We start from the raw sequence: 13,970 nt of genomic DNA on the forward strand, positions 1-13,970 counted from the left end.
GGAGTGAAGGAGTCACTCCCCTGCATCTGCTGGCACCAACAGCAATGACGACTGGCTGCGTGTATCCCCTCTCCTGCTGAGCTGCATGGATCCTGCATCACAGGTGGTGGTCAGAAGTGGTACCTTTGGTCCTTTCTATCAGCTGGGTGGAGGTAAACCCTTGCCTTCCCACGCAGGACAGTATCCCCATGCACTACGTCTTTTGCAGCTGCCAAGGCATGTTGGCACTTTCTCCAAGGGGTCTGGAGGCATCGTGTAGCTCCATCCCCCAGCACACCTTCCTGGGATGCACAGCTCCCTGAGTGGCTCTCCTGCGGCGAGGGACTCCTTTTTCATAGTGCTGCATGGGCTCCATCTGCAACCAGTGTCCCCATCCGGTGGGACTCCTGTGAGTTCTGCCTGTGCCTCTTTGGGCTCTCTATGATGCAGAGGGTCCTCACAGACTCCCCGTTCTGGGTTGAGTCCTCCTGGGCCTTGTTGGTCCCCAGCATCACCACTTTACACCAACCGCAAGTTTTGCCTTTGCCAAGGCTTGTTGGTGGAATCCGAACACGCAAACCAGACTGAAATCTTCCTTCCGGCATGGGACAACACCTGCATCCTCCAGGAACTCGACCCCGACCCTGACTTCAGGGCTGCAGTTTGACTTTCTTTTCTCACTGTCGACCAACTTCTGCATACTCAACTTGGTGGGTAAGGGCTCCAACCCCCACTGAACTCTGTTGTGTCTTCTGGACTTGGTCCCCGCTTTCCACAGGTCTTCCTCTTCAGGAATCCACCGTTGGTTTCTTGCAGTTATTTCTGGGTTTTGCAATTCTCTTCTTTTCTTCTTAGTGGGTGTTTTGGGGAAATTCTAGTGATTAACTCATGCTTTCCTAGTCGCTGGGAGGTGTTGTGGTACTTACCTTTGTGCTTTCCTAGTACCCCCAGCTCTCCTCTACACGTTCTACGTACCTAGGTGGGGGTCCAACTCTTGCATTCCACTTTTATAGTGTATGGTCTGTGCTCCCCCAAGGGTCACTACTATCTATTATGTTTTAAACTGTTTTGCACTGTTTTCTAACTGCTTTTATGTCTATTTCTGACTACTAGTGTATATAACTTGTGTGTTACTTACCTCCTAAGGGAGTATTGCCTCTATAGTATTTTTGGTGCTGTGTTACTATATTAAAGTACCTTTATTTTTGTAACACTGAGTGTTTTCTTTCATGTGTGCAAGTGCTGTGGTATTGCATGAGCTTTGCATATCTCCTAGATAAGCCTTGGATGCTCATCCAGAGCTACTTCTAGATAGCCTGGCTTCTAGACACTGCCTACACTACACTAATAAGGCATACCTGGACCTGGTAAAATGTTTAAGTACCTTAGGTACCAGCCCAGCTTCCTACAAAGAGCAGCTAGCCTGGCTTATCAAGATAGCGGCAGTGGCCGAGCGCAACATCTCAGAGGACAATAGAGATGAAATAACTGATGCTTTAAAAGAGTTCTAGAACTACTAAGAACCTTAAACCATGAATTATGCCCTGGATAACAGACTTATGAGTTGATACTGGGAGAAAAGTAAGAATTTTCCTTAGAAGCTTTTTTGGAAAAAACACACTGAAGTAACTTTTTTGACCTGTTGTTGAAACTAAAGGGAAGAGTTTAAAATGCACCCGTGATTTCTCTCCAAGCTCACCGGCTCTGGGGCCTGACTCAAAGAACCAGTCCACCAAGTAGACGACCAAACACGAGGCAGAACCACCCAAGGGAAACTACTCAGGACCATATTTATACTTTGTTTGCGCTGAATTCGCGTCATTGTTTTTACACAAATTTGGCGCATTATTGGAGTGTGTGCCATTTTTTGGATGCATGAACCTACCTTGTATGGGCATTCCCATCCAAAAAATGGTGCTATCCTCATAGCTCCATATTTATCCCCCATGCAAAAATAACGTATGTGTGGGAGGTAGGGCTAAATAATGGTTTAAAGCCTGGGTCAGACCAGGCGTTAGGGAACCTGTGGACCCATTTCCATGGTCAGACACCATTAAATGGGTCCACAGGTGCCCACCCCAAGCCCAAGGAACACCCGCACCCACTACCGAGGAACACCAGAGGATGGGAGACCCCATCCCAGGTAAGTAGGATAAGTATAGGTAAGTATGTTTTCATTTATTTTTTAAAGTGCCATTAGGGGCCCTAACTTGGGACCCCCAGCATGGCAAAGGGTGCGGTGGCCATGCCCAGGGGACACTTGTCCCCTGTGCTGGTCATTTGGGTGGTGGTCATGTTTTTGGTGGTTGTGCTCCAGGAAATGGTGCTAGTCTGGTTAGCCTTTTTTGCCTCTAACCAGGCTAGTGTCATTTTTTGAGGAACAACCTCCTTCTTCCCTACCGCCAACCCCACCCGGCTGGCGTCGTTTTTCAGGACGCTTGCGCCATTCTATAAATATGACGCCCAGCAGTAAATGTTTTGATGCAAAACTACGATAGTGTAGTTTTGCAACTAAAACTATAAAACCGGGCCTCAGTTTTATATGAGTTTAGCCTCAGACAGTTGCTCCCCATCTAGTCAACCACTGTTTTTAAACCTGTGAGAAAATGATTAGCAAAGATGACTTTCGGACTATCCAGTCTAAAGATGGTCTGGGTATTATCTTCATAAGACATACAAGATAGATGGAGTTTCCTTATCCAAACAGACAGTAGAACAACATACAGATAAAACATTGTTGGACTCGGATTGGAACTATGTGGGGTACAACAGTGAAATGAAGAATAGTGGTGAGAGGCGGATAGTTATGACCCTTTGGAAATGAATGAAATCAGTTCAGTACTTGGTCCCTAATATCAATCTTCTCCAGTCTAGTCAATAACATACGAAGGCATGGCATGTCAAAGGCCATTTATAAGTTCAAAAAAAATTCGAGCCACAGTTCCTCTCTGGTCTAGAAAAATTCTTATCACATTCTGAATTACAACCAATGCCAATTCTGTGCCATGATCAATGAAATCAGTCTGACCAGGTTCAAACACAGAGCTGGAGAGCTATGATACATTAATTTGCAATGTACATTTTGCAAAATAAGGGAGTCTAGAAAACAGGTGATAGTCATTTGAAACAATAGGGAGCAGTGTAGGTGTTTTCAGCAATGGAAAAGAACATTCTTTTTTCTACTCCATAGTGACCTCTCTTTTGAATGAAGTTTCAACCAAGCAGCACAAGATTTTACTAATTATAGAAGTACCCAGATGAAGCACATATGGAGGACCAACGTAGCGTGGAGTGCCAGACTTCAAAGAATTAAGGCCCATATTTATACTTTTATTGCGCTGCATTTGCGTAACTTTTTGACGCAAAAGAGGAGCAAACTAACAAAATACAAATAGTGACCAGTGTTGACAGATGCCTAAACTAATTTCACAAACTGTGTTTTTGACCAATGACCGGTACACACACTGTTTAAGGAAGAAGTCTAAGGCATACATTTATCAGCAGCCAGATTTAGAAAAAACCTTTATTGTGGTATGTGGTTTATGTTCATGGTGCAGGACAGTATGTGGAGAAAGAGAAATATAGAGGTGTTCCCATATGCACATCTACAATAGAACAAGTACATCAACTGCGTTTCATCAATGCTTAATTTCAGGTTGAACAACTTGATTGAGCGATCCCCAGAATACAAGTGCAACATTTACAGGGGGCTGAGAGGCAAGGTGCAATGAGATTTGGTTGGACAAGAACATGTGTACCATGACAGGTGCAATTTACAATTACCTAATTTAGAAAACAATGTTAGTTTTAAATAGGTGTGCCTAATCATACAGCCTCTAGTGTATCTCCAAAACAAGTAATCTGAATTCTTAGATCCTCAAGGAAAACCTTTGTGTATGGTAACCTGTCCACACTTGCATTTCCCTTTGTAGTCCAACCCAAACTCACCAATACTATAATTGTGGTAATTTATACTTATTGCCTGAGCATCTTCTTTTGCTGTTGATGGTAGTTGGGAAGCAGTCCATTACCAAATGGTACCAGTGCATTCTCAAAGTTCAAAACCAAAGACAACAAGCTTGGGGGATAGACTCTGTCATCCAGGAGTATTCTAGAAAGCACACACTTATGCCTCCTCCCAGAAGGTACTGTGTAGGCTAGAGCCTATATGACATCCGGGAGATACAACTTCCAGGAACCTATGCTGTGTTAGTCCTTTTATATTTAAATCACACAGGACTTGGGGGAAAATGGAGGTGAAGAAGAAAGTGAATTTGCTGTTGTTGGTCCTCTCTGGACAGCAACTAAACTCTATCTTGCAGTCACTGTTTCTTACAAAAAATATGTTTGCGGGCATCTAAGAGACGATTGTGATCTGACTTTAGCATTCTTTACACAGAGAAGGGTAATGTGACACATATAGTAAATTATTGGTGTCTCTTAGGCACAATAGATCTGCAATTTGGGGCTTGTTTTGGATTAGGGTTGAGGCTCCGGGGCTGGACCTGGCAAGCACCTTGTTCTGGTTGTTGGTTAAGCCCTTGTGAGTAGAAAGTGGTGAACAGAGGCAAGCATAGGATACATAGGGATGTTAAGAATGTCAGAGAACCCTCAGTGTATGGAGCACAGAAGAAGGAAACAGTGACTGGGAGAACAGATGGCACAGCATATGGTGTTCGGAACAGTGTGCAGACAGTGTTGGGTATATAGCAGTGGAATGGAATAGGGAAACTCTCCCATATCACAGGTGTAGCAAGGAGCCAAACTGCAGTGGGACAAGGCCCATCCGGGCAATGATATACAAAGATAAAGGAAGTGAACAGAATGAAGGGAATAGGACAAAACATTGGTAGTGCTCCTGAGGAAAGGCAGACAGGAGAGAAGGACAGTTATATATGCGCTCAAGTAAAGTGAAGAAAAAAGGAAGGAGGCATGCCCAAGGTCATGACAGGAAGTCAGAGAAAGAGTCAGTGAGGGCACCAAAAAGACCAAAGTTCAGATTTAAGAGGGCCTAGTGCCATTCTAACAACACATTAGCGTAATTGTTTTTACGCTAATGTGGCATTAGATAGCCAAAAACATCGTATCATGTTTACAAAGTGGTGCAATGCATGCAAAATGTTTGCAAAGACTTCCACTGTTGGAGGGACCGAATAAATGGCGTAAAGAAATCTAAGAGAGTTCTTTGCATCATTTTTTGGTACTTTTAACACCCGATATGAGCAGGGGTTAAAAGGAGGCTCCCTATGGTTGCAATGGGCCTCTGGGTGCTTTGCAGGATTAGAGTCACAATTTTTTATGCTAATCCTGCAAAGTGTCAAACTAGCATCAAAAATTCTGTTGCTAGTTCCCTAACTATTGCCATGGTGCGCCGTATATTGAATACGACGCACACTTGGTTGCTTTGGGTGGGTGCTAAGAGGTGCAAGAAAAGTGGTGCTGCACTAGGTGCAGCATCACTTTTGATAAATATGCCCCCAAAGGCATTATGAATTTGAGGATTGACTATTTAGAAGCTGTCACCTACCACAATTGCACATCACAAAAAATCTGCCACAGCACACTTACAAAGTGTTCCTCCCTAGTGTTTTGTGACCCTAGACAATCTGGGGCCAGGGCCAGGAAAGAGAAAACGTCAAATACTTCTGGAGGTGGAAACAACTAGAATCTTCTTCTACTACAAAGCTGGCACCAAGTATAAATACTGGCCCTCAGACCCAACTATTTAGTACACATCTGGGCCAGTGGAACACTCAGAAGAAGTACTGCTGTGCTGCTCTGCTACAAGAAAGACTGGTAACTTGCTCTGCTGCTCTGGTTCCTTGCTGTTATGCTCCCTCATTACAAGGACTAGACCTACACCTGAACCCAAGACCACCAGAGTGACTCCAAAACCCAGTTTGCTGGCCTCCTGATCAAAGGAAAGAAAGGGGCGGAAAAGGATCTAATCCATTTGAACCGTGCTCCTTGACTCTGCTTGCTGTGAATCTTGTAGCCCAAGTGGTGCCACCCCAGTTCTGAACCCTTGGAAGGGGGCCTGAAGGTGTTCTGTCAGCCTAGCTTTGTCCCTACCAGAACCGGTGCAGTGTGATTGATGCATCATTGTGCAACTCTGCATCAGACCTACTGCAAGATGATTCCTTGTTGCAGGACTTTGCATTGCAGCCCCTCAGCATTTCTGAACCACTGTTGCATAATGCATCCTTGATTCAGGACCTCCCATCACAGCCTTGCAGCTCCTGTGTGACACATTCTTTACGCAATGCACCCTGCAGCTCATCGGAACCATCGCTGCACAACACATCTTCAACGCTGGATCTACCAATCCTCCACAATCCATGGTTGGCCTGAACTTGTGACTTTGTTCTGGTCCATCCCAACCAAGTAACCATGATTGGTGATTAAAAGTACTATTTTTCATGAACCTTTACAATTGCATATCCACACTTCAAATAATTTGATTGTTTATAATTTTGGTCTCAAATAATTTATTACATTTTACTCTATCTAAATTTGTGTGGGATTTTTCTTGTTTTGGTTTTTACCTTATTAGTATTTGAAGTGCTGGATAAAAACTTTACACATTGCCTCAAATTAATCCTGACTTCTTTGTGCGAAGCTACCTGAGTGTTAAGCACAGGTTAATTTGGGGTATGCTTGTTTTTCACCCTGACAAGAATTGTGGTTGCTGCTTAAGCAGGGTTTCACCAACCCAACAAGTAACACAATTTATCACAGGAAACTATAGAATTATTGATTGGTACCTAAATCACAGGAGTATGTTTCTCCTATGGTTTCTGAGGTGTATGTGATGTCAGTCACATTATTGTGCACATTATTAATGCTATTTTATGTAAAGTACCTGTTTTTTATCTCTCACTCTGTCATAACCTGTGCAGGGGTAAATGAATCATTGATGAACCATGTAAAACATGGCCTCATCTACAACTTCCCCTCCCTTGTGTGCCCTGCCATGCAGCCCTACCAACACTATAGTCCTACCTTTCCTGAACCACCTCCTACAATATAAAAATGGTACCTGGCTTCTGCTACTTTCAACAGCACCCTTAGCATTACCCTCTCCTCCCAAATAATATGAAAAAAACACACCTGGTGTCCTTTCACTCTCCCCCATACAAATTAAAAGACAAAGTGATGTCCTACCATACACCAACATACTTTCTCTTCAAACACACCCCATAAAACACAAAAATGAAAAATAAAACCTGACCTTCCAGCAATCCAACCCCAATTAATGATGTAGTAAGATGCAAAATCAACATTTGTCGAGTGAAGTATCCTATTTAATGCTATTACACATCTGTAGCTTTATGTTAGGTGTAGCCCACTCAAATCACCCGCCCCTGCTTTCAGCATCTATGCAGGGGTAAAGAAGCCATTGGTAGGCTCTTGTGCCACAGCACTTTGCACTGTGTTACACCTGGGGATCTTCCACCCACAATACCACCATCTGGCAAGCACTCTCCTTTCTCCGCAAAAACATAAAGGAATAGGAAGCATTTTGCCACCTCTAATACCACCTCACTATTACCTACTCAAATATTAAAGTACAAAAAATGTGTCTAGAGTCCTGTCATCTAGCTTTTCCACCATCTGTGGTCACCATCTCTCTAACCAATAATTCAGAGTGCCCTACCACCAACGCAGATGATCCTCATGATTCAGTCCATCATTGCCTGTCAAATATTTTAATATATTACCGGGTCTCGGACCCCTACCCACCCCAATCACCACCTATGCCATCCCTTTCCTTCCCAACCTGAAGTAGCATTCTCTGCTCTTCGTTGGAGCAGACAGACACCACCACCACACTGATAGGCTCTCTGACAGTCATGTAAGCATGGTCTGGAATTCCTTTATAACATTGCATTAGAAACAACTTTTGTTTTCACTTTTGCCTAGTCACAGTCATGAATGGCTGATCTAGGATTCAATATTCATGCTTGCACCTTTATACATATAACATTTAAGATAAGTATCAGTAAATGATGGGGATCTTTGTGTTCTGAGTAACATCAATTAGATAACAAGAGAGACGTTTAAGTTGTCTGTGGTGTCACTAAAAACCCTGAGGTGAACGCATTCCAAGTTATTCATTTTTTAGCCAGCTTTAATTTATGTCATATATGACCTCCTACATTATCTGCCCCTGCTTTCAATATCTTTTAGGGCCATAAAACATGGCCTCCCCATCCCCTGACAAAGATAAAAAAAACATACACACACGCTGGGCCTTCTGTCACTCATCACTGTCTATATTTACCATCTTAAGAACCTGGGATACTAGTTTACAGGGTAACTGTCCAACTCAAGTAATATTCTCAGTCCTTTTCAGGGTGAACTACTAAATACACTACATTTTCCTTAGTTCAACACCCTGTTAGCTATGGCACACATTAGACACAAGGTCTGAAGTAGTTATGCAGTACCAAAAGAGTGATGAAGTCAAAACACAACAGAAGAAAAAAATCCCAAAACAATTTAGAAAAACAGAAAGGCACAGATTTACGAGAAATTTGGCAGTGCCGTGCTCCATCATTTTCAACACTCAGAGATGTGCAGTATTTAATAGAATATGTGGGCCCCTGTGTTGCCCCCTGCGCCGGTGCTAGATTTGCCGACGAGCACCAAAGCAGACACCCTTGCGCCATGGTGCAAGGATGGCTGTGCTGCGGGGGAGATTGTTTTTGTGCAGGAAGGAACACCTTCCTGCACAAAATAAATCTTCAATTGCCTTTTGCTCTTTCTAGGTGTGCAGCACACATAGAAAGAGCAAAGAACGGGGAGAAATGAAAGCATTTCTCCTCATTTTGCCATGCTAACGCCACCCGTGGGGTAGCGTTAGATTTTGCGCTGCCTCAGGTTTATGAAAACTCATCAATCTGGGGCAGCGTCAAAATGCAATGGGTGTTGCTGTGGCATGTCCTCAACAACACCCATTGCATGCCCCTTCCACACAAAGTGCTGTGTGTGAAGGGGTTGTACATACAAGGTGGCACCGAGCCACAAAAATTGGCTAAACACCACCATGTAAATATGTCGCAGTGCATAGCACTACCAGAGCTCCAGTGGTGATAGGGCCTTGTAAATCTGTCCCCAAATATTTTAATGAACAAAATGACACCAAAACAACAAGAATACAACAAGGGGGGCTGGAGATGAAACATTTTAAATTTGAAACTTATATATAGCTCAAAAAAGGGTTGAGACAACCATAGTCAACTGGCCGTGATAGACAGGGACCTAGGCACGGGTTAAGGCCGACCACAATGGAATACGGATTGGATGTAGAAACTGGGTTAGAAAGTTTTAACTTCGGACTTAGGGACTGATTTAGATCTTGGCGGACGGGTTATTCGGTTACAACAGTGACCGATATCCCATCCGCCAAAATCTAAATACCATTTTAACCTGTGGCATTTAGATTTCAGCAGACGGTATATCTGTCACCATTATGATGGAGTAACCAATACGATGAGTTCTGAATCAGGCCCTTAGTCTCTGAAATGGAAGATTGCAATCTTTAGTAAGGCAAAGCAGGAGGTTGTAGTCAGTTATTTCTCTACGAGCTTCAATAGCCGTGAGGCATGGTTCTGTTAAAGCCTACAATGCTTGGAGTGGGAGTAATTTGAATTTCAAACCCAAGGAAGATCTCGCACTGTCTTTTGGCACCTTCACTCAATGAAGAATTCTACATTTGGACTTAGTAACTTTTTCAGAGCCCAGATACTTCCAGTGGGTGCAAGACTGCAGGCTGTAGGTGAGGTCCTGCTGAAAATGATTTGCTGCTGTAAAAACCTCTTCAGTCCAGGGGCAACTCACCTTTGTTGGATTTGTCATAGGTTGGACTCTTGCTCTGGCCAAGACTGCTGGTTAAAGGATGACAGTACTTTTGTCTGTAGGCGACTATGCCTATCCTACAACAAATCGCAACTGTTGTCCCAACCTTCCCAGCTCAATAGCAGCACCTCACCAGAAACACAATAGTAAAAGGTGATTTGTGGCAGCCTTTACGCATGGACACGAGAATAAGACATCTCAGGGAATGTTGTCGTTAAACGGAGATCACCCCTTTCTCACAGATATATCATGTCTCATACAAACACAGTCAATGACAAAGATGCAGTAAAGTTTCAATGGTTTTTATTTAACATAACTGCAATTTGCGATAAGTTGCATGGGCTGCAATGATTAGGATAATGAATAATGCAGGAAACAAAATTGTGAAGACGAGAGTCATTATTACAAAGACCCCCACCATCTTGCAATGCATAGAAAAGACATACGAGATGTAATATGCCCTAAAACCCTAATGTGAGAGGCCTAACCTCCTACCTAGAGGAGAGCTGGGTTTGCTAAACCTAATCTGCCAATGCCATGTCCATGAGAGGAGCCCCCGACCCTCATTACCTAGGAATGAGGTCTCTATCTCAGACTCCGCAGGGACACGAAGACTGGGTCAGCGTCAAGACGACTGCAGCATCTGTATCAGCGATGGTGGCGATGCCCTCTGGTCGGAATCCCTCTGATTATCGGTCTAAAGTGCGATGTATTTATACAGATCTACAAGGACCCCTGACGTAGGTGTGTTCTCAAACAATAGATAAAAGACATGCTTGGGACGGCAATTAATATAAACAATCCCTCGAAAGAATAGAGAGGGAAAATCCCTAAGTGTGAACACCTACTGTTTGTTTGTCTTTGTTGCTTGATCTTGACGCCTTAGCGCAGTGGCACTGATAATGTAAAGCATAACAAGTGGCCTAACTATAAACAAGGCAGCCATCTTAGATGAATTAAATAATTAAATGGGCTAAGACAGAGCAAGCTAAGTAGGTTAAAAGTCACTAGGTGACGGGGCACGAGTCTGAACGCTAGAGGCTAAGTTAACTCCTGTTATCCCATTACAATGAACTAGGTTTCACTACAGATTGACTTAGCAGGTTTGTCCCTGTCCTCTAGAGGTCTTTGGAGCCAAAAAGTCTCAGGGGTTTTTGGGAGTGATGGGAGAAGTAAACGTTGGCATAGACAAGAACAAGCATACCAGGACCTTGGGGACAGCACTTAAGGGTCAAGATTCACTTGCCCCAGAAGCCACCTGAAGCATCTCGGGTGTGTCCAGTTGGAACATATCAGGTGGACAGTTGCAAAAAAAGGTCTGTTTTAGCTTGTTGTGCCCCTATAGCTTGAACTGTAGGTCAGCATTATGGTCCTTCGAGTCCATGTCTTTGTCCTTGGTACAAGAGAGAGCAGGCCCAGTCCTTCGGTGTTCAGGTCTCAGACAACAAGTACAGTCTTCTTCTGTTCTTCCTCAGGTCCAGAATTTGTTCTGTGGGGGGTACTGGGGATGCCACATTTATGGCTAGCTCTAGCTTGTGGATGGGGTGACTGCTGGCCCCTCTCTAACCAATAAGCTTACGGTTCCCTGCAGTAACCCTACTCTCTTTCACAGGATTTCCTGTGTGCCCCCAGCAAACAATTTCACAGTGCCAATCCAACATGGTGAAATCATTCTCTCCATTTTCATAGCCTTTATGCCCATCCCAGAGGTGTGGTGTGGGAAGTAAGCAGCCCAACCTCAATGGTCACTCTAAGTCAGTTCTGGGGCCAGATTACCCCTCCATCTCAACTATTAATGACTCCTACTTGTTGGTGGAACAAGAAGATCCTAATCCTGGTGTCAGCTAAAAATTGTTTGTGGTAGGCCTGCTTTGAAATTAATTAGGTTCCTGTGTCCAGCCAACTTGTCATTATGTTAAATACACACCAACACCTTTGAACACCCAAGGCTTTTGTCTCTGCTGTGGGAGCAGTTTTAACACCTTATTGGGGATTAAGCACTCAGAGGTCTGCAGATGGAGGTTAATGTAAATGAAACCACATGCTTTACGAAGAGAACATGGAACATTCTAGTCCTTGAATACGTTTTGCAGCTGTTTTGTAGCAGAAGATCAATTTTTTAATATAATTCCGTATCCAGTGTTTCACTACGGAACAAACAGCCTTGTTACAATGAAAATATCATTTGTGGCCGTCCCACTGTAACTTTCTACATGTCCTACTGTTAAGTACGATGCACACTTCCTTATGAGTATTAAGGCCTACATAAGGGTGACTTATACATATTTAAAAGTTTTGACCTGTCAAAATGGTTTTTTTCGCCAGGTCAATTAGCGGTATTCAAACTGCTGCAGTCAGGCTACAATGGATGGACTAAAGCCCTTGCACTGTGACTGTAGTGGATGCCACAAAAGGTGCTGCAGTCCAGTAGTTTTATTTAACTTACAGGTACTGTGAGGTTGTAGGGACTTATAGGAAAGTTAAATATGCATATAAATGTGGGTACACCATGGAAAAATTGTAATTTCCCATATCTTCCTGCACTCAAATGAAAATAAATTGCCTCTTGGACACCACTCTGGTTTGTGGAAATCTTAGAGAAGTGGTAAAGAGTGTGTCCGATCACTAGCTACTATTCTACCAGCTTGCTTGGGTCTCCAGAGATCCTGGTGAGGACACAAAATACAGGAGAAACAAGAGCTCATCGTAGTGACAACCCAACACCAGGTGGACATCACAACAGTGTAAAACAAGTGCTGCTGCCTACTGTTTTCCTCATAGCAATGAATAACCTGATTGAAATGATATACATAATAAATACAAATCTGCTGACTCCAATGACAATAGTGGAAGATTTTCCTCACAAGAAGCGTGTGTCCATGTTGTCTTGAGTATTCTCCGGTAGACATTCTATTCACAACTTCCATGTGCATTTCCTCTTTCTCGCCCTCTCTCTCACAGGTCTTAGCATGATCACAGCCAACCAAGAGGCATTGGACATTGCAAAGATGAAAGCTGATGAGGCCAAAAGGAGCTTCCATGCCCAGACATCTGCTGTGGTCAACTATTCTGAAAAAGTTGAAGGATCCAAAGAGAAAATTGTTGTCATAGAGGAGAGCATCTCCAAAACCCAGGAAGACATTGATACCATGAAAGTGAATATAAGTCAAGAAGTTGATCTCCTGGAGAAACTGACCAGTTTTCAGCTTCCAGTAAGGCAGTGCACAGCATTTCTCTCTGTGTTGGTTGGAAAAAGCTTCATGGCAAATGTTCATGCAGCACTAAGTGCTGTGCTTGATGCCTTACTGCCAGCCTTGAGTAATATGGAGGTCCTTGTAAGTCCCTTAATCAGTTACAATCCGGAGTTACATGATAATGGCTCTTCCAGTTTAAACACCACCATAGGAATGTTGAACCAGGCTAATGAGCAGCTGAAAAATATGTCTTTGGCAAAGCAGCCAGATATCATTCATGATTTCCTGTAGAAGATACAAAGGCATCCACGAGATACACAATAACTTTTTTTTTCTGCCTTTAAATGCATCTGTGCTGAAAAATAAAACCCAATTCTCTTCATTTAATTCTATACTTGATGACATTTAATGTATAGTTGAAAATTAATGTGCATTTTTAGATGCATTAACTATCTATATTTAATTGATCTCTAAAGAGATTTATCAGGTATGTTGTATAGAGAGAACAAACAAAAATCTATATTTTTTTTCATTTCTCCTGTCGAGCTGTATTTTCTCTTCCTCACAAGTCAGTAATTTGGGTATTTGCTTTCTTCACACCTATGTCTCCTCCTATCATTTTTTAATAATGTAATTTATGTATACTTTGTTTCATGCACTAATCATCTGTGAGTGTATCCAGGAGCTTTGCAGGTGGGTAGGTGGCTGTCTCATTGGTGAGTTTACTCAAACAGTCAGGTCTTCAGTAGGGGCAGGTGGTGAACTCCGTTCCACTCTCGGAGTTTGTGGGGTTTTTCCTACTACATACTCCATGTAGAGTGCGGAGTTCTGAAAAACTCCATGTAGTGCAGCACAGCGAGATTTCTCTCTCAACCCGAGCGGTCGCGGTATGGTTGTGACCGCTCGCACTAAGAACTCTTCTGTTCGCTTTGAAGT

The 13,970-nt window shown here is 43.2% G+C and overlaps 1 protein-coding gene across 1 annotated transcript in view; it reads left to right on the plus strand.

Moving 5' to 3' along the window:
• Positions 1 to 13,421, plus strand: part of LOC138251369 (uncharacterized) — a 30,338-nt gene extending 16,917 nt beyond the window's left edge. The window contains exon 4 of the mRNA XM_069205644.1: positions 12,802 to 13,421. Coding sequence (XP_069061745.1) covers positions 12,802 to 13,325 — 524 coding nt within the window. The 3' untranslated portion in view covers positions 13,326 to 13,421. The remainder of the gene's footprint in view (positions 1 to 12,801) is intronic.
• Positions 13,422 to 13,970: the final 549 nt, after the last annotated feature.

The sequence above is a fragment of the Pleurodeles waltl genome, chromosome 1_2 (assembly GCF_031143425.1).
Source record: "Pleurodeles waltl isolate 20211129_DDA chromosome 1_2, aPleWal1.hap1.20221129, whole genome shotgun sequence".
NCBI classification, from domain to species: Eukaryota; Metazoa; Chordata; class Amphibia; order Caudata; family Salamandridae; genus Pleurodeles; species Pleurodeles waltl.